The 26,436-nt window shown below is 53.3% G+C and overlaps 1 protein-coding gene across 3 annotated transcripts in view; it reads right to left on the reverse strand.

Annotated features, from left to right (window-relative positions):
- PDE2A (phosphodiesterase 2A) overlaps nucleotides 1–26,436 on the reverse strand; it is a 63,570-nt gene that overhangs the window by 21,324 nt on the left and 15,810 nt on the right. For 2 of the 3 annotated variants that reach the window (XM_074372576.1, XM_074372577.1), the window contains 2 exons: nucleotides 9,963–10,052; nucleotides 6,352–6,440 (listed from right to left, as the gene is read on the reverse strand). In XM_074372576.1, the coding sequence (XP_074228677.1) occupies nucleotides 6,352–6,440; nucleotides 9,963–10,052 (179 nt within the window). Of the gene's footprint in view, nucleotides 1–6,351; nucleotides 6,441–9,962; nucleotides 10,053–18,004; nucleotides 18,041–26,436 lie in introns of those variants that run through there. The other variant, XM_074372578.1, reaches the window with a different exon arrangement.

The following is a 26,436-nucleotide window of genomic DNA, read 5'->3' on the forward strand; positions in this document are numbered from 1 at the left end:
CCCAGGAAAGGTCAAGTGAAGAAAAGAGAGGGGGCGGCCTGCAAGTCTCCAGATTAGGAGGTTACAGTTGCTAGGAAATCAAGGGCCAAAGAGGTTGAGCGTCTTAGTCAAGATCACGCAGCATTCTGAAACTGACCTGTTCCCTCCTGGCCCCTTGGTTCAGAATCTACAATAACCAGTGGTGTTTCTCATCTTCCAGCCCTCACACTGGAACTTTAGGCTCTGGTTCTGAGCTGCCAGTCACCCCAGGAAGGAACAGAGATCTAGGGTGGCAGGAGGCAACAGCAACCACGCGTCCTGGTGACTCAGTTGATAAAGACTGGGGCTTCATGGCAGCAGGGGGCTGGCCTTGGTGACCCTCAGCCAAACCCCTTCTTGTGGACCCCGCCCAGCCACTTGGCCTGAAACAATCTTGTTATCTGGCAGCCACAAGGTGGCGCTGGTCCCTGCATTGCTGGTCAGTGAGCAATGCTGCAAATTCATCCTGCTGACTCCCGACTCCCAGCTTCTCACCCACAGATGGGGCTACCTTGGCCTCTCCCTGCCTCCCTCCATGGCCCTGATGAAAGAATTGCCCTCAGCCTTTCTTTTCTTCTGCACAAAACTCCTCCTCTGTGCTCATGGCCTCCTGACTCTCCAGCCCCCACTCTCTTGAGCTCCAGACCCCAGATATCCAAAGGCCTCCTGGAGGTCCGCCTTGGGTGTCCCTGAAGTTGCCAAAGGCACCCAGTCCCAATCGGAACTTATCCTCTCCACAACTACTCCATAAATGAAACAACCATCCATCCAGTCCCCTGCAGCTCATCCACAAACTATCCTACCTGCCTCCCTCTTCTCATCTCTCCTATCCAATGGGTGAATCAGCTCCCACATCTCTCACAACTGCCCCCTGCTCTCCATTCCCAAGCCACTACCCAGCTCAGAGTCATGTCTCTTTGAACCTGCAGCAGACTCTCCCCTCGCCTCCTGCTTCCTCTCAAGTCCCTTAAATCCATCCCCCACACTAGAGCCAGAGCAAGTGTTCTCAACCAAAATACTTATGGGAACATTCTACTTAAAGTCCTTCATTCCACAGAGTATTTACCTGGGGTCCTTCTGGGTCAGGTTTGGTATTGAGGACTGAGATAAGAAGAGGAGTCTTGGTGTCACGCGGGGACTGACATACAGACTCACACTTGAGGGCAGGGATGAGGGCTCTTACAAAAGAAGGAAGAGTGGGTCCCAGCCTACCCAGGGGCAGTACAGAAGTGGGATCAGAGAAGGCTTCCTGGAGGAGAAGATGCCTGAGTTGAGTGCTAGAGGACAAGCAGAGGTTAACAAGGCAAATAGGAAAGGATGTGCAGGCAGGCGGAACTGCATGTGCAAAGGCTCAGAGGAAAGAAAGAGCGTGTGTCTGCTGGATGGTTTAACGGCAAGAAGGTTGATGCAGCTGGACATCAGGGAGCATGGCTGGAGAGGGCCAGGGCCCTGATGAGCTGGGCTTGATCCTGAGGATGGTGGGAGCCCCAGGAGAGACTTGAGCCAAAGAAGGTAAAGGTCAGGTTCAATTTAAGGCAGATCATGCTGCCTACTGAGTAAAAGTCTCACTAGAGAGGGAGAATCTGAGAGACATAAACCTGATGTCAGTGAGGGCCCCAGAGTCTCAGTGGTCCCTGGACAGCAGAGGAGAAGCTGGGCTGAGGCAGGTCAACCTTGCCTGGGTCCAGATCTTCCACCAAGTGCTGAGGCCTCCAAGGATCCTCCACCCTCAGCAGTCCCCAAACTGGGCACCTTGTTACATAACCTGACTTCCCCTGGCCTGGCCACATCCCACAGCCCCAGACAGGGCTGTGCCAGGCCATGCTCCCCTCAACCCACCCCTATAAGAGCCCTTTTCTTCTGCTTCATCCTTCCCAGAACTCCTGTTCCTCTGGAGGTTTCTAAGATGCCAGAAGGGAGAGGGGACTTGGAGGCTGAGTCCCTCCCACCCAAGTGGGGCTGGGGGTTTCACCCACTGCCCACACCCCCCAGGCCTTTCCCCTCAACTCAGAGCCCCCACCCTGCCTCCTCTCCTCTCCTGACTCCCCCACCCCCTGTCCCCGCTGCCAGGCTGATGCTGGGGGTGAAGGGACGCCAAAGCCCGGGACCAGCTGTTCAGGTTGAAGGCTAATGACTCGGCTCTTGGTGCCTGAGTGGTCATGGCTACCCAGTGAAGATAAAGACAGATGGAGACAGAGTGGGGAGAGCAACAGGCATGGATTTTATGACGGGTCCATCCCTTTAACAACTATTTGTTTAGTGGAGAGAGTAGAGGAAAAGGCTCTCTGTTGGTGAGGTCAATGGCCTGGAAAGAGTGCAGGCCAGGCCTTCTTCTGCTCCCCCAACCCCTTCTTAGGTGAGGCACCCCCCTCCCCTTTACTGAGCCACCCACCTCCCAGAGCCTCCACCTCACTCTGACCTTTCATCTCTCTTGCAGACGAATTATGATTCAGGCCAGGACCCGGACCCTCCCTTCCTTCTCCCCCTCCCTCTCCCAGAATGTGAGATTCCAGAGATGGGGACACACTACTCTCTGTGTCCCTTGAGACAAGTCAGAGGGACAGAGAGATGCTGCAGTGATGTGGACCAGGTCAGCTCTGAGGAAGAAATTTCTCAAGGTTGGGCCATGGGCCCCCCTCTCTCCCGAAATAGTAGAGGAGGGAGACACCAGCTGGGGCCGGGGTGGGCGTGTCTTCTCGGCAGCCGAAAGGCCCTGGATTTCACTGCACTCAGCAGCAAGTAATCAGAGGCTTTGAGATGGCAGGAGACACAATAAGAAGAGGAAGGCAGTAGGGGCTGGGGACTGAAATAGGCTGGGAGATTGAGGCGAGGAACCCAGAAGAGGGCAGTGAAGACTTTCAGGAAGCCCTTCATCCAGGCAGCCCTCCAGGATTTGCTCCCTCCAGCCCTGAGGCCTTCTTGCAGCCCTCAGGATTCAGAGCAAGACCAGCCCTCAGACATCTCAGTGTCCCATCTTCTCATCTCGCATAGGTGGAGATGGACGCCCAGGGAGATTGCATGAGATTGTGATTGCAGACTTGCTGTCCTGGATCGCAGCTCTCTCCACCTCTAGCCCAGGGTTCTTCTTCTGGACAAACCCACCCCTGAGGGAGGCTGCTATGACCTAGACACATTTTCTGAAAACTGAATCCTCCTTAGTGCCAGGAAACTAGGGAGTGGGCCTCCTAGCGGCCCTCTGATGGGGCTGTGGCAGATCAGGGAAATGTGGGTCAGTGGGGATGGGGAAAGCACAGGGAAGGACTTTGCAGGGGAGGAGAGAGCCGAGCAAACACACGAGGCAGAAAACACAAAACAGAAGAGAAGGGAGGGGGCAGTGGCAGGAGGGGTGGGGTAGCTGGTGGGGCTGCTTCACTCCCCATCAGCCCATCTCGGTCACCACATGCCTCCCCCCACCACCCTCAGCACCTCCTCTGCCCCTTCCCCTGGGCCCTTATTTGTCTTTATGATCTGCCTCCACTTCACACCTGCTGCTGTTTGCCAGCCCCGCCAGCCCTCCAGAGTTTCCGGGAGGAGAACCCCACCACCACACACACACTGGGCATGGCCAAAACTCAGGCTCCACCTCAGCCCAGGGCCAGTGCCTAGTCTCCTGATGGGGCCAGAGCCACAAAGGTCACCTTTGGAAGGACCTTGTACCCTAAAATACCCATTTTATAGAAAAACAGATTGAAGCCAGAAGGGAAGTAATTTTCTCAAGGTCACCCAATGAGTAGATGTGTTGGGACTTGGAGATGGAGAGCAACCAGCAATCATTAAGCTCCTACAGGGAGCTGGGGCTGGGGAATAGCTCCGCGGCTGAGTGCATGCTTAGCATGCATGAGGTCCTGGGTTCAATCCTCAGTGCCTCCATTAGAAAAATAAAATAAATAAGTAAAGATAAACCTAATTGTCTCTCCCCTAAAAAATAAACAAATAAAAATACTTAAAAAAAAAAAAACTCCTACTGCGTGCTGGCATTGAGCTAAGCACTCGGCATCTGTTACCTCAAGCCAATAGACAGAGCCCACTGTTATCTCCATTCTGTGAATAAGAAAATAGGTTTGGAAGGGGACACAGTGAAGCAGAGATGGGGCTGGGTTAGAATCCAGGCCTGTCTGACTCCCACTGGAGTGCTCTTCCCTCTTCCATGGACCTCTGCCCCAGCCTTAGCCAAGCAGGTGGGCTCGCCACCAGACACATGAGGGTGGGAGGGATGGGAGGGTGGGAAGGTGGGAAGGTGGGAAGGTGGGCAGATTTTGGAAGATAGGACTGGCCAGAATCTTCACCCCATCCTTGCTGATGGGATTCCCCCACCCACCACCTGCCCCCTCTGCCCCCTCACTGCCTTGCCTCCTCCACCTCCTGGGATTTCTGAGCCCTGTCTCCCAGCAGGCACTCTCCTCCTCATCTCCACTCAACTCTCTGCTAATTGCATTGGAGCATTCACTTTTAATTGCCCTTTTTTTTGTACCTTTTTCAAAGGCTTTACTAAGTCTGAAGTGGCTGGGGGTGGGGATACTGAAAGGGCTACTGAAGCAGAGGCTCTGAGCCCCCTCAAAGATGCCTGGACCACAGCCCTCCACCCCATCCCACACCCCAGCTCACGGCAGAAAGCCTACTAGGAGCATCTCAGGCTCAGAAGGAGCAGAGCAGACCTTACAGGACACTCCCCTCCTGCCATCTGAGCCCACAGTCCTGCATCCCTCTCTCAGGAGGGCCTTCCCAGCTGCTCTGAGGAAACTTCCTGGATGGGGAAAACTTATATTATGCCAAGTTCTTGAGGATGAGGGGTGAGGGTACAGGCTCAGAGGAGAAAAGGGAGAAAAATTATAGCAATTATAACAATTTTTTCCCTTAAGATTCCAAAGAACTTCCAGCCCTATCCTGCCATCTTACAGATGGGACACTAGAGGCCACAGAGGGATATGGCTGGCTTGGTTCACACAGTCCTCGAGGGGAGGAGTTGTCAGGAGATGCTGCAGGGGAGAGTGTCACCCATCACTAGCCCCATGGGAGAACAGGAGGTGGGAAGGCTCTGAGCTATCAGAGGCTCTAGCCCCTTCCATGGGGAAGGGCCAGGGGAGAGAACAGCATCCAGGAATCTAGGGTTCCAAGTGCCAGGAGGGGCCTCAGGATCCCCAGCATCCCCAGCATCAGGACTTCTGGCATCTCCAAACAGCAGTTCCTTCTATGGCCTCTGCAAGAAGTGAGCAGCTGGCCTCAGCTGCTACCTGAAACAGCCACATCCCTGACTGCTTGGCCGGCTAGAGTGAAGTGCTGCCTTCTGGTAACACCCCTACCAGTGTCCACTCAGCCCTCAGCTCCCAACCCTGTGCTCCCTGGACCTACAATCGCCCTGCAGTGCTTAGAAGGCAGTGAGCATGTCCTCTGTGGCCTGCCCTCCTCCGGACCAGCACTCCTGCCTGTCAACACTTTCTTGTCGGACAAGTTCCACTTCCCTTCACTGTTCCCTGGACAGCCAGGAGACTGCCCCAGACCTGGCTCTGTCTCACACCAAGTATGTGACATTGGATACGTCTCACAGTGTTCGCCCATCTGGAAATCTGAATTCAGTAGGCTCAGAAGGGTCAGGGGATGAGAGGGCACTGAGCCCATGATCCTAAAGTTAGTGATTCCAATGTTCTATCATAATGAAAATAAAGCCAGACATTTAGCATTCATTATAGATACAGTTTTAAGCACTTTACATGTGTTAAACACATTTAATCCTTCCAAGATTCCTCCCATAATAGTACTTTGAGATAAGTACTATTATTATTACCATTTTACAAACAAGGAAGCCAGGGCACAGAGAAGTCGAATACCTGGCCCTCGGTAGCAAATGGGAGATGGGATTTGCACCCAGGCAGTCAGTCTCCAGAACCCACAGCGGGATACTGCCTCTGATCTTGCTGTTCTCAGATATGGAGTTGACACTGTGCGGTTCCAGCATTCTATGATTCAGAATTCTGTGATTCTGTAAGAACCTCCCAGGCAGTTTCTCGTAGCCTGCTGGGGTTCTAACTGATAAACTGTAGCCCCAACATTCTGAGATTCAGCTCTGAGGAAGCTGCAGCAATTCTAAACAGCTCTCTAGGAGAAAACCTACCACTTGGCACTTTCCTGTGCCATCCATGCCTCCAAAACAATAAAAGAGAAGACATTGCTTCTCCCCTCCATGCTGGAGTCAGTGACCCCAGCTAAGGAGCCCCACCTGGCAGGGAGGCTGAGGTCAAGGTCAGATGGGGAGGGTCAGACCAGATGACCTTGGAAGGTGCCCTAGACCTGAGACCCTTGACTGTGCAAGAAGGCAATGGGTGGAGAACAGCTCACCGCACTTTCCCCTCCTGGGGCAGCTCGTGGAGTGGCTCCTCACACACCAGCCGGGATTCTTGGTCCAGCAGGTAGGTGTAGACAGTCTCCTAGGACAGAAGGCACTCATGAGACCCTGAACAGAGGCCCTTCCAGCAGCCTACTTCCAGTCTGACACAGGTCTGGGTAACCAGGTCACAGACTCCCTGGGACTGGGCTCAGGCAATCTGTTTGTTTTTACTCGCCAGTGATTCTAAGTGCAGCCAGGGTAGGAAAACTCCCTTATGACCTCAGCACCTCACTCTCTTCTTGGAGGGGTTCCGAGCAGGCAATGATCCATGACCCTCCTGGCTCTTCTTACCCATCACCGCACATCCAAGGCTCTGGGGAGGGGAGGGTCTGAAGGGCTGAAGGTACAGACAGATCTGCACCCCACCCCCAACCCTGGGATATTTCTGTGCCGTGACTCCAAACTGGGCAAACAATAATTGAGCATCCACTCTGGGCTTACTGAAGGAGGGGCTCAGAACATGCTGGAAGCTTCCCTACTACCTCAGATACACAAACAAAGCTACAAGAAATCACACACTGTGACCCAAGCCAGGAGGGCTTCCTGTAGGGAGCATTTTTAACACTGTAACTGAAAGGGGAATTAGACACATTCAGAGAGTGGGTGAGGCACAGAAGAATGGCTTCTGGACCTAGCAGCAGGCGTGTAGGTGTAAAGAGCACAGAGCATTTATAGAATTGACAGTGGGGGCAGAGGGTGCAGGAGGTGGGCTTGGGGTCAGCAAGTGCTGAGCTGGAAGGGAGCCGGGGGAGGGTGTTGGGCGGAGGGGGTCGCTGCCGGGGAGGGTCTGCTGCCGGGGAGGGCGGGTCTGGTGAGTCCAGTGAGACAGGAGCTGATTTGTATTTTGGAATGATCACATTCCAGAGTGAGATCAAAGCTCTGTTTGAAGCATGTCAAATCTGCAGCTCATCGATCTGCCCTCCCCAAGGGCCCAGAGCAGTCTTGACAGAAGCAGTTGCCCTCACTGACTCACAGGTGAAAACCCACATTCCCTCCAAGCAGGCCTGTCTCCAGTTAGGGACCCACAACCAACACAGCCTTGCAGAGTCTCCACTACCCATGCTGTATGTGATGAGGGAGACCCAGATGCTCAGCAGAGACCCTCCCCCAAGCCAGGGGGCACCCGCATGCCCAGCTAAATATCTTGAGAGGCGTTGTTTTCTCAGAACGGAGGACTCTTCTCTCTGCTGACTGTATCAGGGAGGGCTTCTGGAGGAGGTGACATTGGCGCTAAATGTTAAAGGCTCACCCTCAGTAAGTGGGGAATCCTTCTCAGCAGGAGCAGCTGCCTTTCATGACTATGAGAGTGCACAATCCTGCCAGCCACTCGGGTTGCCTTTGGCTGTCTCCAGCCACCCCAACCCTCTCCCAGCCCCAGCCCTACTTCCAGAGAACCTGAGCCAAGCTCAGTGGTGGCGTGGGCTGGGAATGATAGGGCTTGAGTAGTGAGAAGGGCAGACACAGGCAAGGCCTGAAGCCCCCTTGTTCCCCTGGGTGAAGGTCTAGTTGAGAGTTCAGGGATGCAGAAATTAGTGAGGAGGAAGCCACCCACACTTCATCTCTATCCAGCCTCCTTCTTGTCAATCAACCGTTTAAGCAGCCTGGGAGGGGCCTGAGGGATGTGGCTCCCCAGAGAGGTTAAGAGACAACCCAGCAGCCAGGGTCACACAGAGAGTCCTGACCTGGCAGAGAGAGGGGTGGACAATTGAGGGTGGGGAGGCAGGGAAGACAGAGCCTCACTTCACTTCCGGGTGTCCGTCTGCTCCCACCCCCTCACTCTGGGTTAAAATTAGCCGACTTTGTTGGAGGGAAGGAGGGAACCATTTCAGACACATCAGCACCATCTGCATTTGCGGCTGCCTGCCACAATGGGTGCTGATGAGAAGCCAGGTGCCAGCGGCTCCCCTCACTGGGGGTGTAGGCAGACCCCTCCCCGGGTCCCCAACCTTCCCTGGGGGCAGGGCAGACCTCCCATCTCCCTGCCCCTCTTTGGAGGGCTGAGTCCCTCCATGCAATCAAGACAGGGCTCCCCAAAGTCAGGGCTTCCCCAGCTCATACAGGTCTCCTGGATATGCCAAGGCAGACATTTCCCACTGTCCCAGGAACCTAGTCACCTGGACCAGAGCTGTCTTCCCAGCTCCCAGCTTTGGGGATACAGTGAATCCAGTCCAGGGCATCTAAGCTGGCACAACCACCAGGCATCCTGCCTCTGAAGACCCAGACAGTTACCTCCTCCTCCCCACTCCCAGGGCAGCCTTATAGAAGCTGACCTGCTAACCTCTCCACCTCCTCCTTTCCAGATGTTTCTCCACCCCAGCCAGATGATGCCTCAGTCCCATCTCCGGAAGGATTTATTTTGGGAGCCAACATACCACCCACTTCCTACCAATTTCACACTCAGTAAAGCTCACTCATTAGCCCTCCTCCTGGGCTCTGAACTTCCAGGAGGTTTTGAGACAGCAGAGCTGAGGAGAAAGAATGCGGGTGTTTAGGGGCCAAACCCCATTTGTTCCTGTCTTGCTGTGTGACCTTGGGGGAAGTGCCCTCACTCTCTGGACCTCAGGTGGCTCATCCATAGAGCAGATTCAGACACAATAGGCTCTGCTGGAGGGGGCTTGGGGAGGGGCTCAGTTCCGAATTAGTCTTATTTCCTGGAGTGGAGGCCATTCTTGGCTGGTGTCTTAAGTAGGAGAGAGGACATTCCAGGCTATGGGGACTCAGTTTATCTCCTCCTCCAGGAAGTCTTCTGTGCCCCTTAGGGTAAGTTAGAGCCCTCTGCCCCAGACTGACAGTCCCCTGCTTCCCTCTATTTGGCACAACTCAGACACCGCTGCTTTGGGCCTTGAGGGCCAGTTTGTCCTTCCTACTACCTAAGGGGTGGACAGTGGCCACAGGAGCCAGATTGGGGAATGGCCTAGGGCAGCTGAAGAGAAGCACAGTCCCCTTACCAAGGCACTTCTGGCCCAGGCAACCATGTTGACCAGGTGATCATGGGCCCAAGCAACCACCCTCCACCTGCCCCCAGTCTGCAACCTCATCCATGGTGTTGGATGGGTCAGAGAGAAGCTTAAAGGTTTTTAGAGATCATCTTGTCCAGCCTCCTGTCTCCAGGCAGGAAGCTTTAATTCGGCATGAATCCATTCATCAAGGCTGAGCCCCATTCCAGCACCTCCCAGACCTGGCATCAAGGAAATTTGTCCACATATCTACTCTCAATCCTTCCTGCTGTACATATTCCAAAGTTCCCCTGACTCCACTATGTCTTAGCTCTAATCCTAGGTAAATCCATTCCATTATCTGAAACATGATCTTTCCAATAAGTTCTAAGTCCCCTTCTGTCCCAGACATTCCAGGATTCCTATATAAATTCATTCTTTGGGGCTTAGCTTCAGCCCTCTTCCTCCAAGAAGCCCTCTCAGAACACTAACCCAAACAATTCACTTCCCTTTAAGAGTCCTCTGGACAGGGACCCTGCCTCTTCCTTTCTTCTCAACCATGTGGTTACAGCAAGGAGCAAGGCAAAGGTTTAGGGGGCAGGGGAAGTGGGGGTCAAGGCACCTACCACTTTGGGGAGCACCGCTGACAGGGCCTCCTTGACAGCCTGTTGCAAGCCTGCAATGTCGATGACGGAGCCCAGGCTCAGCAAAGCATCCTAGAAGAGAGGAAAGGGCAGTGAGGGCCTTTGCTGGGCGGGCCAGGGCAGTTCCCCTGGCCCAGGCAGCTGTGAGCACAAACTCCCAGCTGAAACCAGAGGCCACGGTTCTCAGACACTTGAATCCCAGGATCTTAGGATCTCAGAATCCAACCAGTCTTAAGGCCATAGAACGTCCAAGTGCCCTTATCTTATAGATGGGCCAGGGACTTAGCAAAGAACTCACTGTGAGTCAAGATGTCGAGTCTAGATTAGACCCCAGGTCTCTTGTCTTTTAGCCAAAGATAACTCTGGCATAGTAGGGAAAGCACAGGCTTCCACATTAATACAAAGCAAAACAAGCAAACAAAACTCCCCAAATTTGAGTCCTAGTTCCACTATTATTAGCAGTTTGCATCTTGGTCAAGTCACTGAGCCTGTCTTCTGTCTGTATGGGGGAACACTGAAGCTATCTCTCCGTACAGGGTGATATGAAGATAAAATGAAACTGAGTCCTAGGAGTGTCTCACAGAGTACCCACATGGCATAGGTGCTCAGCCAAATGTTTGCTGAATCTGGGTCCCATTGGCTTTCCCAAAGAGGGAGGTGGCCTCATACAGTCTCACTTTTCAGCCTAGTGAGGGGCCGGGAATAACAAGAGTCCAGGGGGTGCCTGAGCCCACAAGATGCGAGAAACACAGTTAGGCCAGCCTCCAGCAAGATAGGAAGGGAAGGAGAAGACTGCCTTGACTGCCTCCCAGGCTTCCCATCCCAGGAACAAGCCTCGTCCTTGGAGAGCGGAACAGAGACAAGAAAGGTCCCTGCTTCTTGCTCTATTAACTTGGCCAGAGCCACAGGGATCAAAGAGAAAGGTAACGGAACAGAGGATCCAGGGCCAAGGCAGGATCGTGACTCATACCATCCATTCAGCCATGCCCTCCCCACTATCCCTGGAAGTTCTTTCTGATGTTTACCCTGGTGGATGGCTGGGTCTGTGATCATAAAGCAAAATGATTAACTGTAAGATGGAGGAGACATGGTGTGGCCCCTATTCCTATGAAAAAGACAAGAGGTTGAGGGTCTTAGTGGACTACAGGCTCAGCTCAGCATGCTCTGAGTGTAATTGTGGATGGTAATATATTAAAAATGCTGAAACTGTAGGCTGTACTAATAAAATTATGTTACTCTGAACATGTGAAAATGACAGTTCCTCCACTTTCCATAGGCTGATTAGACCATCTCCAGTGCATTGTGTCCCAGGTAAGGACACAATGAGACTCTTTCAGAGGAAGTGACTCATGTAAGAAGGGAATTGGAAACCAAGTCCTGCATGTGACTAAGACTGGAGAGCCCCGGGGCTCCTAGCTGGAAGCAGAGCCAACCCAGGGGTCTCAGTATTTGACTACAATATCTCAGGCTTTTCTGGGCAGGGAGACTGGACTCTGTGGCTCCAGGGACAGCCTGGAGACCCATAGGATTTCTCAGGAGGCTGGCCTTGGCCCAGTGGATCGAAGACCTTCTTCCAGGCAGAGCCAAGCTACACAGGCAGAGGCCATCAGGAGAAAGAGAGGAAGTGAGCTCCCCATAACTGGGGGTGTGCAAAAATGGGCTAGATGCCCATTTTTCAGAAAGGCTGCAGAGGGGAGTCCTGCATTGGGATCCAGATGAAGCCTGGGGTTCAGACTTCAGCTCCAGATTTCACCCTTGCATCTTCTTGGCTTCAGCTTCCTCCCCTAACCCCGCTCCCACCCAGTCTTGTTTTCCAGGATTGGGGGCAGCAGGGGGCTTTCTCCCTGAATGCTCACTTGGCATTGATTTTCCCCACCCCCAACACATTTTGGTCATGGAGATGGATCTCTGTCCTCAGCCATCAGAAGCTGCTGATTCCCAACAATACAATCCCCAAATTGGATTAATGTTCCTTTAACCTTTAGGCACTGCTCATCACAGTTCACACAAACTCAGCACCACACATACTCTGCCACACAGCCACAGACCTTCCCATCTTTGCAGAAATATTCCAGCCTGCCTTCAGATACCTTCCAGGTACACATACAGAGTCACACAGGCGCAGGTACTTCCTTATGGAGTCACAGGCCAGGGCTCAGTAACACCTGCACACACAGTATACATGTGGGCTATTGTGGCCTTTTGAGATCAATTCTGCAGACTAAAGAGGGGAGGAAGAGCTGATGCCCCAAATAATCCCAGAGTAAAGTCTGCGAACCCAAGCTCCTCAGACTGGGGTTCCCAGGGCTGGTCTCCAGAAGGTGGTGCTGGTTTATGTCTGTTCCTGCCTGGAGGCAGCAGGGATGGACAAGCTGAGACCTGAGGGACCCCGCCCTCCAGTGGAGTTTGATATGTGTTGTGGTGTGGAAGTTGGAGAAGAGGGGCCAAGGTGATGTAGTAAGCGCTGATGTAGGGGAAGAAATTTCTCGAAGCCACAGTCTTAGGACAGCTAAGTCTCCCCATTTGACAGATGAAGAAACTAAGGCTCAGAAAGAAGCAGTGCCCCACCTGTGGTCAGCCAGCTGGTCAGGACAGAGCCAGGTCCAGAACCCGAGTCTCTGGATCTCCAGCCACTGTCTTGTTCCTGCTCTGCACCCAACCCCCGAGCTCCCTCCCCAGGGGGCTTAGAGAGAATAGTCTGTCCTTTGTTCTCATTGGTGGTTCCTCGACCTGCCCTTTACTTGGATTGGGGGATGCCCTGACCTGTCCTTTACTGGAATTGGTAGGTGCCTGTCTGGCCTTTGTTTGGATTGGTCAGTTTTCTGTGACTCCTCAGGCTAAGGGCAGGATAATGGCGGTGAGTGGGGGAATGTGAAAGGAAACTTGGGGAGAGTTGGGAAGGCAGCAGGGAGGGAGCCTGAGTGGGCTGAATGCAGACCTGGCCGATGAAGCCTGGGGCTCTCTGCCTGGCAGCCTTCTGTACATACACCTCTTGGCCCTGCCCTGCCTGCCCCAGGGGTGGGGGATGTTGAGTGCAGGAATCACAGCCACTTCATACCTGGCCCTCCAAGGGGCCTTCAAGACTTGGTCGCATGCCAACTTTTCCTTGAATCTTTCCCAGATCTCAAAGCAACCTCACCTCTGCTGTATCAACTCAGGAAGGAAATAGTTCAAATTCCAAAGCCCATGATGTGTGGGCTCAGAGGGCAGAGTAGCTGCCCCAGAGATGGAAGAAGAGAATCAGTGGGGGGCAGCTGAGAATGGGAAATGGGGAAATTCCCAATTTGGAGGCACAGGTGGGGAAACTAACAAGGCTCAAGTCAAAGGCTAGAATCCCAGAAATCTTAAAAAGATGAGGAAAGGAAAAGCACATACAGACCATGCCTACTCTCATGCACATCTATACATGTCCTGCGTACACATATTGCCCCCACACAAACACACACACACACGGATAAAAATGCAACCCTATGTACAATGCACACACAAATATGCACTTAGGCATACACACACACACACACACACGCACACATACACACACCGCCAAGCTCAGGGCTGGGTGAAAGGGGTCACATTTCCTGTCCTTGCCGCTTTTTGGAAAAACTGTCAGTATAAATATCAGCATAACAACCAGGCAATTTCCCAGACCGCAGAGGAGAATCTGTGGTATGCAGAAAAGAGCAGTGATTTCTAGTCCTGTCCCAGGTTGACTATAGAAGCCCTGTGTGGCCTTATCAGGCCCCATTCCTAGTCTGAGCCTCAACTTCCTCATTAGTAAAAATGGGTCCTTTCAGCTTGCAACAATATAGTTCAGTGGTTTTTGTTTTAACTCAGTGAGGATGGGTGGATGGATATGTGAATGGATGGAATGGTGAATAGATGGATGGATGGATGAGTGGATGGGTGGATGGGTGGATGGATGAGTGGGTGGATGGATGGATGGGTAGTTAGGTGGATGGAGCCTTCCTGCTTTCCCCAGCTCCCTACCTGCAGCTCTGTGGTCGGAGGTAGGTCCACTCAACACTATAGACAGTGCCACTCCTCACACACTGGTCTTTTACCCTGGGTACCGAGACAGGGGAGCCTGTTCTGAGTGAGGACGCCCCTGGAGCCAGCAATGGGGTTGGATCAGCCTCTCTGCACACATTTGGACAGGGGCTAGGGTCTGGACAAAATTCCTTCTAACTCCTTAAAGAATTATATGAAGCCAAGAGACCTTGTAGAGCCACCAGCACAGGGACTGATGCCCTTCTTGAGAGTCAGTGTCATTGTCACAAGCTGCTTTCCTGTCTTGTCTCCATGGGCCTCTATGTCTTTTCCTACCTCTATAAGCCCTCCTATTGCTCTCCCTACTGCCTGGAACTGAGAGCCCACCCCTCCCTCTCTGGAAGCCTCACAGTGCCCCCATGGTGGCCTAGAAGAAGCTCATAACATCAAATCCAATAGTCAGGTACCTTCTAAGAGTCAAACTGTGTTATTGAGACTAGCCATACACAATGATTAATCCAACTCTGCCTGTGCTAGGTCCCCTGTGCGGCCTGGGGTGGCGTGCCCTCCTCTCTCTCTCTGGGCTTTGGTGTCCCTTTCTCTAAAGAGGAGTCTTCTAGGGCCTTGGAGCCCCTCTCCCTCTCTATTCCTCTTTCCTTCCCTCTGGGGCTGTGCCCCTCTCTCAGGCTCTGTCTCCCTGAGTTCTCTGAGTGGGTCTCCCTCCTTCTCTCTAGGCCCCCCTCAGTCAACGTCCATCCCTGTCACAGGCTACTCTCCTGTCTCGTCTCCAAGAGTCTCAGCGTCTTGATGGGGGATGGTATAGCTCAGTGGTAGCATTTGCTTGGCAAGCACAGGGTCCTGGGTTCAATCCCCGGTACCTCCATTAAAAACATAAATACATAAACAAACAAACATAATTACCCTCTCCCCTACAACAAATTAATTAATTAATTTACAAAGGAAAAAAGAGTCTCAATTTTTTTTCCCCACTTCCAAATCCTCTCTCCTGCATACTCCTGCCCCCACCCACTCCTGTCTCTCCTGCCCACTCCTCCCCTAAACGTCCAAGAACTTGGGGAGAGAGCACCTGACACAAGATGAGCACCCACAGAATGAGGAAAGTCAGGAAGTCGGCCGTGATGGGAGAAATCAGGGGGCCAGGGCAGATGCCGGCTACACTCTTGCTTCTTGCCTCCTGTTCTGATGGGCACTATCCCTAGTCTCTTCTCTCCCCAGAGAACAGGGCCTTCAAGGGGAAAGGAGCACATCTGTCTGTGTGCCCGTGTGTGCCTGGTACTAGCAAGCCCATCTGCTCTGCCGGGGAGACTGGCAGAGCCCCTCCCAAAGGAGGCCTCCTGGGGGCTCTGGCCAGAGAAGCCCCCTTGGGCTGGACCTCGGACCCCCAGCCTAAGCCCAAGCACCCCAAGCTTACTCTGTGACTCTCACAGCCCTCGCGGCAGCATGCTGAGCCCTGTGGAGTCAGGGGCCAGCAAGGAAGCAGGAGAGGCGGCCCCTCCCCCTTCCTGCCCCACTCAGGACTGCCACACCCAAGGAACGGCCCCCAACAGGCGCTGGTGCCTTAGATCCGGGGAGAAGAGCTGCCCAGGAGCGCTAAGATCTTGCAGCCCCAGACCTCCCCTCAACAAGGCTGAGCAGGAAAACAGAGGAAAGAGGCTTGGCGATCCTTGGGACACCTGATTTGAGGTAGCAGCAGGTGAGAGACCCAGGCCACAGATGGACAAACTTACATGTCAGTGCCCTGCTTGAGGGGCATCATGCTTTGGGGAAGAAAAGGCACCTTTCTCAAGTACCTACTGTGCGCTAGAGGTGTCCATCAGTAATTCTCAGACTTGAATGTGCACCAGAATCTCCTGGAGGGCTTGTTACCTACAGATTGCTGGCTCTGCCCTCAGAGTTTCTGATATGGAAGGTCTGGGATGAGGCCAAGAACTTGCATTTCCAACACAATCCTAGATGCTGCTGCTGCTGCTGCTGCTGTTGGCCCAGGGAGCACACTCTGAGACCCAGCAACACATGCACTCTCTCCAATCCTCTTATGAACCCTGGGAGGTGCCTGTTTTGACCATCCCCTTTTATAGGGGAGGAGACAAAGGATCAAAGGGGAGGGGCCTTGCTCAGGAGGGAATGGCCCATCCGCTGGGTGCAAGTTGGTGCCACTTCCACCACAAGAGGGGGACTCCTCAGGGAAAGTCTCAAAGGAAGAGAGAGGCAGGGGAGCTGCAAGGAGAGAGTGAGGTGGGACAGTGGGGTGACATGGGATCAGGGTGTAGGGAAGGGGTCCAGTCCTAAAGGAAGAGCCTGACCTTCCCCCCTCCTTTTCCCTCTCTCTTTCTCCCCTCCCTCCTTTGTGTCCCCTTTTCCTCTCCCCTCCCCAGCTTTCTCACCCCTCCCGCACCTTTCTTCCCCACCCCTCCCCCTGCCCTTTGCAGACTCTGGCTTCAGTTGTTACTCCAACAGGGCCGCGTCTCCAGCCTCCGAGCCACACTGGAGACACGTGCACTGTAGAATACACCTGAGCCCTGTCCTGGTGCCCCCCTCACTGTGTCCCCCACCTCCCCAATAAGTCAGCCCCCATCCTGTGGGCTCCTTACCTCCAATATTCACAAGCAGCTCCTCCCAGGCCCCTCACCTTTTCGAATCCAGTCTTGGTTTCTACTCTAGCTCCTGCCTCCTCCAAGATGCCCTCCCAATGGCCTCAGGCCCCCCACTCTTCCTCAAGGGCTAGGTTTGGAGAAGGATGAAGGAGGGGAAGGGGAAGAGGTTGGGGAGAGAAGGGAGGAATTGTATGAACAATCAGCACTCCGGGGCCCTGACTCACTGGGCGCCCTCAGTCCCTGGCACGGGGTCTGGGGTAAAGAAGGTGTAAGGGAACAGCAGAGTGCACAGAGGGCGGCAGCCAGAGCCGAGTGTGGGGGGAAGGAGACAACCTGGGAGGCAGACATCAAATCAAGGGGGATGGGACAGGCTCAGGACTTCTCCCACCCCCTCACCCTCACTTCCGGTCCCCGCTGCCTCATCCAAGCGGCAGAGCCAATAGTGACCCCCCACCCCTATGGCCACAGCCTTCCTCCCACGCATGTCCCCAGCATGCCAAACTCCTGATGCCCCCACTGTCCTTGATTCCTCACCAAGGGCCCGTGTGGGCAGTTAGGCACAGTGGCGCAGTCACCAGGAGGCAGAGGTAAGCTCTCTGAGAGTTAGTCATACCACAACAGAGAAGCCTGGGCAGGAGCGAGGCCAGCTACCTGTCCCCAGTGGTGTGCGAGCAAGGGAGACTGTATCCTGAGAAAGGACTTGGTAAGCGTCGCTGGCCTGCAGCTCTGGCCTGAAGACCCTCAGTGTCTTCAAACCCTCCTCAGCCTCACCCCATCACATGGCCTTTGTGGCAGGTTGGGAGCTGGACAAAGTAAGTCTAGGAGCCTCTGAGAGGCTGGCACAGTGGCCCAAGCAGGAAAGGAAGAGGGAGCTGAGTGACCAGCTGGACCAGCATCAGCAGAGTTTATGTCTCTCAGGAAATGATGGCCAAAGGAAAAATTAGATACATGAATGAATGAATAAATGAGTGACCAGGCTCCCTCCTCTGGGCCTCCCTCCAGGAACATTTTGTCATTGTTCCTTCGCTCAGGCAAATCTGAGCCTCCCATCCAGGGTTCTTACAGCCCTATGCTCCCCATGATGGCATGGCATGCTGAATTGCCACTACTGTCCATCTGGCACCCTCACCAGACTGGGGGCTCTTAGACGGCAGAAGTTGCTTCCTATTCCTCCCTGGGGACCCCAGGATCTCACAGCCCATCACAGGTGTCAGGAGGTGTCTGCTGAGCTATAAAAAGATCCATTGGACTCCTGAGTGCCCAAGGCTATTGGGCTGTGAAGGGCATATGCCATAACCAAGCTAGGGGGTGGACACAATGACCCCCTGGAGGACCCCAGGCCGGGAAGACAGCTGAGCCCTCTCAAAGTCTCACAAGCCTGGCCCAGTGACTATTTTAAAGGAGCCTAAGGAATGAGGGTACCTTGTGCTGAGAAGAAAGCATCTCTGCAGGCTAGGAGGCCCTTCTGCCTCAGGATCATCTCCTGGTGAAGACAGGGCAGGGGATGGTGTGTCAGGAGGGAAGGACTCTTTTCTGAGAGGAGTACTTATTACCTTTTCTGAGAGGATCATTATCACTTTCTTTCATGAGTGATGTCACCTCCTCCAGGAAGCCTTCCTGGGTGGGTCACTTGTCATCCTCCTCCTCAGAATTCTTACAGAACCAGAGTCTACAAAGCCCTGGGCCTATGGCACCCAACCCCAGCTTGATGGGAGTAGATTAAGGCCAGAAAGATAGGAAAGGACTTACCCAGGGTCTCACCTGGGGTCAGGAGGCCCTTACCCCAGCCCAGAGGTCTTCTGGACACACTAGGCTCCTTCCCTCCTGACCACTGTTTGTCTCAGTGGCCCCTCCAGTTCCCTGCCTTGGCCAGCAGATGGGCTGAGCCCCTTTCAGATGCAGGGTGCCCCTTCCTCCAGGCCAGGGAACAGGGCCTCATGTCTTTCCCTCTGTGCCAGACACAGTGCCCATGGTGGGAGGTAAATGCTAGATGGCACTGGCCTGGCACAAGGTCAGTCTGGGCCTGCAGAGGGCCCAGGGAGGGGCTGGTGGGGGTGAAGGGAGGGTGGGCCTGGCAGAGTCTTCTCTGGCACAAAGTGGAAAACAGGGTGCCCAGGGGCTGCCATGGCCGGGGGGGCTTCCCCCGGCTCTGTCCTGGGCTCTCTGTTTCCCCCTCAGCTTCCTGGGTTCTCCGCGTCTGTCCTTCTTGCTCTCTGTTTTTCTCTGGTATGTGTCTCTCCCACAGTCTCACTACTGGGTCCTATGACTGTATTTGGCTCTGTCTTCAGGGCCTGGCTCAACTCAGTTATTCCCCAAATCCCAGGATAGGGTTGGTGGGTAGAATGAGAAAGATACTGGGACAGAGATAAGGACTGATTCAGAGGCAGATGGACAGACCTAAGAGCCAGGAGGGGTCCCTGGGGATGAAAGCCTTCTTAGCCCTGAAGGGAACACCTGGTAGACAAAACCAGAGTTGTGGGGAAGAGTGGGGTCCACCCCCTTCCCTCTGCACTTGCTCCTGGCCCCCCTTCCTTCTCCGTGCCCCTGGAGGAATGCGTGAGCACTTTAATTGGTCCTAAAAATAGTCCCACTGTATTGGGGATTGGAATGAGAAATCTTCTGGGCAGGGTTCCTCTCAGGCGTGCCCCTGCCTCTGGGTTCCAATCCACTATATTCCCTACAGTGGAAGGCTCTCTGAGCTGTCCCCTACCCCTACCTGCGGGGCTGTGGTAAAATGCAGGTCTGGCTGTAGTCCCCGCCTTGCAGAAGATGGCCCTGCAGTGGGCTCCGAGCTCCTGGGCCTGCTGGATGTGTTTGTAAGGCACTAAGCATGACAGACAGGGTCACTGCTGTCCCTCCTGACTCCCCGGTCCACGCTCCAGGCTCTAGCAGCCCTCCAACCTTACTCCCCTCATCCCTTCATTCCCGCACCGCACCGCACCCACTGCCACCTCCAGGTCTCGGCTCTTCCATTTCCTGCACCGGGATGCTCTCTCTTCTCCCCTCCTGTCCTTCCAGGCCCCATGCTGATCTGTTCTAGCACCCCGCCCTGCTGTGCTATCCTGCCCCTGTCCTGTCCTGCAGTGTTCAGGGGACTCTCACCTCCACCTCCTGTCCACTGCTCCCCTTGGCAATCAGCAAGGGCTGGGCTGCACCCACCCCCACAAGCAGGTGTAAACATTGAGGTGCAGCCCTTCTCCAGGAAAGGGGACACTGTGGGGGAGACATGGCAGGCTCTGGGGCTCCACGCCCTGCCCTGAACCCTCAACCCTACTGGCCCCTCCATCTCCCCACCCCAGCTTTGGTTTTCTCTTTTGTACCCTGATCCTGGAATGTCTCAGTTTCAATCTCCAGGGGAGAGCCCCCAGTCTCAGCCCCTCTCTGTCCCAATTTTTCAGATGGGGGAACTGAGGCCCAGAGAGGGGAGGTGATGGGCCCACAAGTCCATGGGAAACTGGCCGTGGGCCTCAGTCATGCTGTATCTCTATGCATGGTCCCCATCAGCAGGGCTCCAGAGGCAGGGCCATGTTCCTCACACAACCCACCACCCCACCCACCCGTCCTGAGCAGGCAGGCTGGCATCCAAAGTTATTTGCCTTTGGAGGGCCCAGGAAGCCAGAGAACAAACATCCGGAGTCTCTGGAACTTCTCCTCTCCTTCCTCATATCCCAAGGATCTGGGAGCCACTGAGTATGTACACACACACACAAACACACACACACACACACACACACACACACACACACACACACACACACACACACACACACACACACACACACAGCCCAGGGCTGGGTAATCATATGAGCCCAGGGGATCTTGTGCAATTATTGTGCCTGTGAATCTGTGCAGGTCCTTTAGAGGATGTCCTCCAACCTCACCAGACATTATATAAATTTTGTCTTGGAAATGGACTTGAAAATCGTTTTTTGTGTGACTTTCCTGATTGCAAAATTCTGTCTACTCTCATCACAACTGCTTCCCCCCCCCCCACTTTGTGGGGAGCTCCTGCTTGGCTGGTGACCTATGCACACATGTGGCCTGCCCATTAGTTGTCCATAATGCATCATGTGACCATAGTAGAATATGTCCCCTGGGTCATTAGGAGAATGTCTGTGTGAAAGTATGTGGGTCTGTGATTCTGTGGGAGAATGTGTATGAGGGTGTAAACGTGTGAGCGCCCCTGAGGCCACATCTGTGCACAAGCCATCTGCATGTGTGGGTGCCTGTGCGTGTGTGATGGGGGCTGGCAACATCTGTGTGAGCCTGGGTGTGTGCAGTGAGTGTGTAGCTATCCTCGGGACTGTGAATGCACTGGTGGCTGGTTTTGTCTCTGAATGACTAAATGAATTTATGGCTAAGTGTTGGCACCTGTGCACATGGGGGTCTGATTCTTCTGCCCCATGCTCCCTGCCACCTCCTCCATCACCTCTGCCAGACCTGGACTCACATCCCCACACTGTCACACGTCACCTATGTGGCATCGGACAAGTTTTTCACCTTCCTGGGCTCAGTTTCCTTATGTATAAAATGGTGCCTTCTCCCTGAGCCACTGAGAAGACTAAACAAACCATGCAGTCCTGCCTAAGCTGCTCTCAGCAAGGGGGTAGGTCACCTTGGTGTGAGTTACAAAGAGGTGACTCCACCCCTCTGGACAAATGCAGCCTGACAGGCAAGGGTTGGTCAGGGAGAATGGGCTGGGTTTCAGCACCACCCCACCTCTGCTGGAGCCCTGTGCAAGCAAAGTATGACCTGTGAGGTTTGAAGCTGTGGACCTGCAGGTGACCGAGAAACAGCAGCTCCCTTTCTCTGCAGCCTGGGACTAGAGGGTCTCTGACTCTGGACCTGGGGTGAATGCGTTCCAGATGAGGCTCTAAGGACACCACCCCCTCTTAACTCCCCCTGGGGCTCTGTCCCCTTCACGCACCCTTCACTCTGCCCTCGCCAAAGCCCAACAGAAGGCCCTCCAGAAGTCATGAAGGAGGCTGACCAGATCTGGGATGCAGAGACCAGCTAGGCCAGCCAGAGGCTCAGAAACCACCTCTGCCCCCAGCATCTCACTGTCAGGCAGGGAGACTGAGACACGGAGAGGGCCAGGGACTCTGCTGGGGACACAAGTGAACACAGTCAGTCCAACCTTCCGTCTCAAGATCTCTGTATCTGGAGTTGGGGAGATCCAAGCTCTGAATCCTGTTGGCTCCAGAATGGAGCCCAAGAGAGCAGGTGGGGACCCTGAGAGACAGGCACTTCCAGACCTGTGCCCTCAGCTGTTAGTGTAGAACTCCTACCCATCCCCACCCACCCCACCCCGACCAGATCCCCTACTGGTGTGATTAACCAAATTATGGCATTTTTTTCTTGAGCAAATTGCATCGGCCTAATTGAATGAGGCTGTAGGAGCCTGGGCTGGAGGCTGACAGCGGGTGAGGATGGCAGGAGCCAGGAGAGGAGGGTGTGGGAGTGAGTTGGGGTGGGGGGCCCCTGACAATGCTGAGCAGGGAACAGAAGAGGGAGGGAGAGCAGAGGGCTATGGGCACAGAACACATCTCTTATCACTGCACCCTCTCTGTGCACCCCCAAGTGCTTCCATCAGCCCGGAAGCCTGGGAGTAGGCATGCGAGGGGTCATCTCCCCTGATCACAGAGCATTTGCCTCGTGCCAGGCACTGTGGTCATACAAAGACACCATTTTACATGATCCTCCCAACAGCCCCCATTTTATACTTGAGGGAATTGAGGCTCAAAGGATAAAATGACTTGCTAAATGTCAGAGCCAGAAAGGGCTGTCGGACACCATTGCCTTTGCTCCTCCCGGTAACTGTGGCTCCCATCCTGCCTCAAGGAAGCCCTCCTGGGGAGTACAGAGAAAGGAGAAGGCCTCAGACCAGCTCATTCTTGGGCCCAGACACCATCTCTGTCCCCGTTGGGCATTTCTCCTTGTCTGCTCTGTGATGTCTGTCCTCTGTCTGATGGCAGAACAATCACACAACCCCCATCGCCCACAGCTCACCCAAGATCCCTCTCATTCCACACAGCACCCACTTTGTGTCGTGCTCATCACCTCAGGGTGACACACAGGGACATGATCACTGTCACCTTCACCCATCATGTTCCACATGCTCAGTGACACACAGTCATTTCACAGTGTCCACAGTGTCACACATCCCTGAATGTCACAGGGCCAACACACTGAAACTATCGCTATCACCCTCACTGAAGGTGGCCCACCCTCAGTGTCACACACCGTGTTCCCAAAGTCCCCAGTGTCACCCTCACACAGCCTCACACACACAGTTCCAAGCTGGCTCTGTGTTGCATGGTCTCATTTCAGCATCATCCAGGATCTTCTGACCTTAAAAATATCCACCTTTGCTGAAATGACATCATGTCTGATATTTGTGTTAAAATACTTCAGCAAAGCAACCTACAAACTGGGAGAAAATATTTGCAAATCATATACCTAATAAGGGGTTAATATCTGAAATATATAAAGAAGTCCTACAGCTCAGCCACAAAATAAGCAACCAATCTGACTTTAAAATGGGCAAAGGCCTTGAATAGACATTTCTCTAAAGATGTACAAGTGGCCAATGAGCACATGAAAAGATGCTCAACACCACTACCCAGGGAAATGTAAATCAAAACCACAATGAGATACCACCTCACACTCATTAGGATGGCTACTATTAAGAAAAAAAAAAGGCAGAAAATAAGTGTTGGTGAGAATGAGGAGAAATTGGAAGTTTGGTACACTGTTGGCGGGAATGTAAGATGGTACAGCTGCTGTGGAAAACAGTATTGTAGTTCCTCAAAAATTAAGGATTAAATTACCATGTGCTCCAGCAATTCCACTTCTAAGAATATACATAAAAGAATTGAAAGCAGGATCTTAAAGAGATATTTGTACACTCATGTTCACGGCAGCATTATTCACGTAAGTCAAAAGGAAGAAGCAATCAATGGTGTCCATTGATGAATGAATGGGTAAGCAAAATGTGGTTTATTCATACAGTAGAATGTTATTCAGCCCCAAAAAGGAAGGAATTTCTGATACATGCTACAACACGGCATGGATGAATCTTGAGAACATTGTGCTGAATGAAATGTCAGTCACAAAAAGAAACACTGTAGGAGTCCATTTACATGACGTACCTAGGATAGTCAGAGTCATAGAGACAGAAAGTAGAAAAGTGATTGCCAGGGGCTGGGGGAAGGGGAGTTATTTGATGGACGTAAGTTTCAGTTTTGCAAAATGAAAAAAGTTATGGAAAATGGTTGCACACCAATGGGAATGTGCTTAACTCCCCTAAACTCAACATTTTAAAATGGCTAAGGTGGTAAATTTTATGTAGTGTGTATTTTACCACAATACAAATTTTCAAATAAAGTACTTCAAGAAAGAAAAATGAATAAAACAGGTGGGGCAAGGGATGGATGAATTAAATATGCTTAAATCTTAATAACTGTCAGATTTAGGTGATAAGTACATGGCAAGTTGATTGTATTATTTTCCCTACCATGTGTGTTTTAAATATTCCGTAACAACAAAAAAAATTGTACTCATACCTTGATGCAGCAACCACGCCCCTTCTCTGCATCCCTTCACAACTGAAGGTCTCCGCGGTCTCTGACTACACTCTGTTTCCACCTTCACTCACCACCCACCCAAGCCATCTGGCTTCTGGACCCACCCTGTCACTGACAAGGTTCTTGTCAGGCTGATTCGTGCACGTGGCCCAGCCCAGCACCATCTCCCCGTTCCCACATTACCTAACAGCGAGTCAGCATCCCTCCCCATTGAACCTCCCAGCTCCTGTGACTTCTGGTCTCCTCCACCTCCCTGGCTGCTCCTCCTCTGTCTCTTTGCTACTCCTCTTCACCTCAGGGCTCAGTCCTTGGTCCTCACCTCTCCTCTCGCATGTTCTCTCTGTAGGACATCCCAACCAGGTCCGTGATTTAATAAACCAGCCACATCTGCCAACTTCCAAATATATCCCCAGCCTGGCCTCTGCTGCCCACTATCCTCACTCAGATTTTTGACTCACATCCAAAACAGGTCTCTTAATTTCTGCCTCCTTGCCCTCCCCCATCCCACTAACCCTGGCCTTCCTCCAGTCTTTACCAATCTCAGTAACACCTCCACCAACCATTGCTTGCTTCTTCATGCCAGAAACTGGGAGCCATCCTCCGTTTTTCCTTCTGGTTCATCTTCTGATTCATCATCAAGTTCTGTCATTTCTACCTCCAAATAGCTCCAAAGTTTGTCCATTTCTCTCCAGCTCTTCTGCTGTCTCCTTACCCCAGGTACCACCATCTCCTGCCTGGGCGGCTGCAGTAGCCTCTAACTTATCTATCTACCTGTCTCCTCTCAGCCCCTCCAACTAGTCCTCCACATACACTCTGCAGCCAGAACAAGTTTTCAAAATCATAAATTGAACCATGCCACTTCCCTGTCTGAACCCACTGGGGTCTTCCCATGACAGCATCATACACTGGGCTGTGTGCTCACATTTCACGTTGACGCAACCATTACACACAGCATCACACATTCAGTGTCAGGCTCATGGTCACACGGTCTCACACACTGGCTTTCACGCCCTTCATGTCACTCCTTGTTACACCCTTGGTTGTACACTCAGCCTCACTACATGCTTGGGGCCCACATGGACAATTTGGTGTCAGACACCTGAGTCATAAACATGGTGTTATTGCACAGTGTCATTCGTCTGTGTTTATGTATGTGATCCTCACAGTGTCACACCCTCAGTGTCACACATTATCACTCGGCATCACACAGTCAGTATCACAGAGTATCCACAGTGTCTCACAATTGGTGACACACCCACGGTCTCACACAGTCTTGGACAAGTGGTGTCACACACGTGGTATCACTCAGTGTCACACACTCAGTGTCACCCTCGGTGACTCACCCACTCTCCACACAGTGTCCCATGATTGGAGTCACACTTGGTATCACACAACAGCACAAGATCAGTACCACACAGTAGAATACCTGCTGCTCCTCAGTCAGTGTCTCAGGGTCACCCTCAGCGTCACCCTCAGCATCACCCTGGGTCCCATAAGCTTCCCCTGCCCCCACCCCACTGGGTGCAGTCACCAGAACTGCCGCTCCATGTCAAGGCTGTTTCCTGTTGTGCTCAGAGTCCTCAGCCACTGCTTGTTCCTTCAAGGATTTCCTGTTGTCAGGGCCCCAGTCAGGCCTGGCCCAGCCAGGGATACACAGTCTAAAAGGCCAAGAGCCCACTGGCCAGCAGGAACACTTGGGTCCCCCATGTGCCTGGGCTTGTGCTGTGTCACTGAAAGGAGGTGACCTCTGGGTCCTACCCCCTCCCCAGGCCTGTGCTTCTGGGAATGGGGGTTCTTGGGCTGCCTGGACACAGTTGTCTGCACAGTCTGAGCAGCTTGGGACAAGACCTTAGCTGGTCTGTGGGGCTCAGTCTGAAGCTGCTGTGAGCCAGAGGAGAGGGACAGACCTGGAAAGGCCGGGACAAAGGGTTAGGGGGTTAGAGAGTTAAAGACGGCTTCCCAGGGGAAGCCAGCTGAGAGCTGGGATGCAAGGGAGTGGGAGAAAAGGCATTCCAGGTGGGGGCAGCAGACAGGAGCAAAGGCTTGGAGGCAGGAACCCAGAGGAGACAGGTTGACAGGAATGAGAACAGGATGAGAACATGAGAGCAGGTAAGGTTATGTTATGGGTTTCTCGCCTCTCAGCTCCCTCCTCTCCCCAACACCAGCATTTAGACTCTGCTCAGAGCCGGAGCCACAGGGCACTCCCATCCTGGCCCTGACTTTGAGGGCTCCCCAGATTGCTCTCCAAGGCTGCCAGACCCCCTCACC

The sequence above is a fragment of the Camelus bactrianus genome, chromosome 10, assembly GCF_048773025.1.
Source record: "Camelus bactrianus isolate YW-2024 breed Bactrian camel chromosome 10, ASM4877302v1, whole genome shotgun sequence".
In the NCBI taxonomy this organism is placed as follows: domain Eukaryota; kingdom Metazoa; phylum Chordata; class Mammalia; order Artiodactyla; family Camelidae; genus Camelus; species Camelus bactrianus.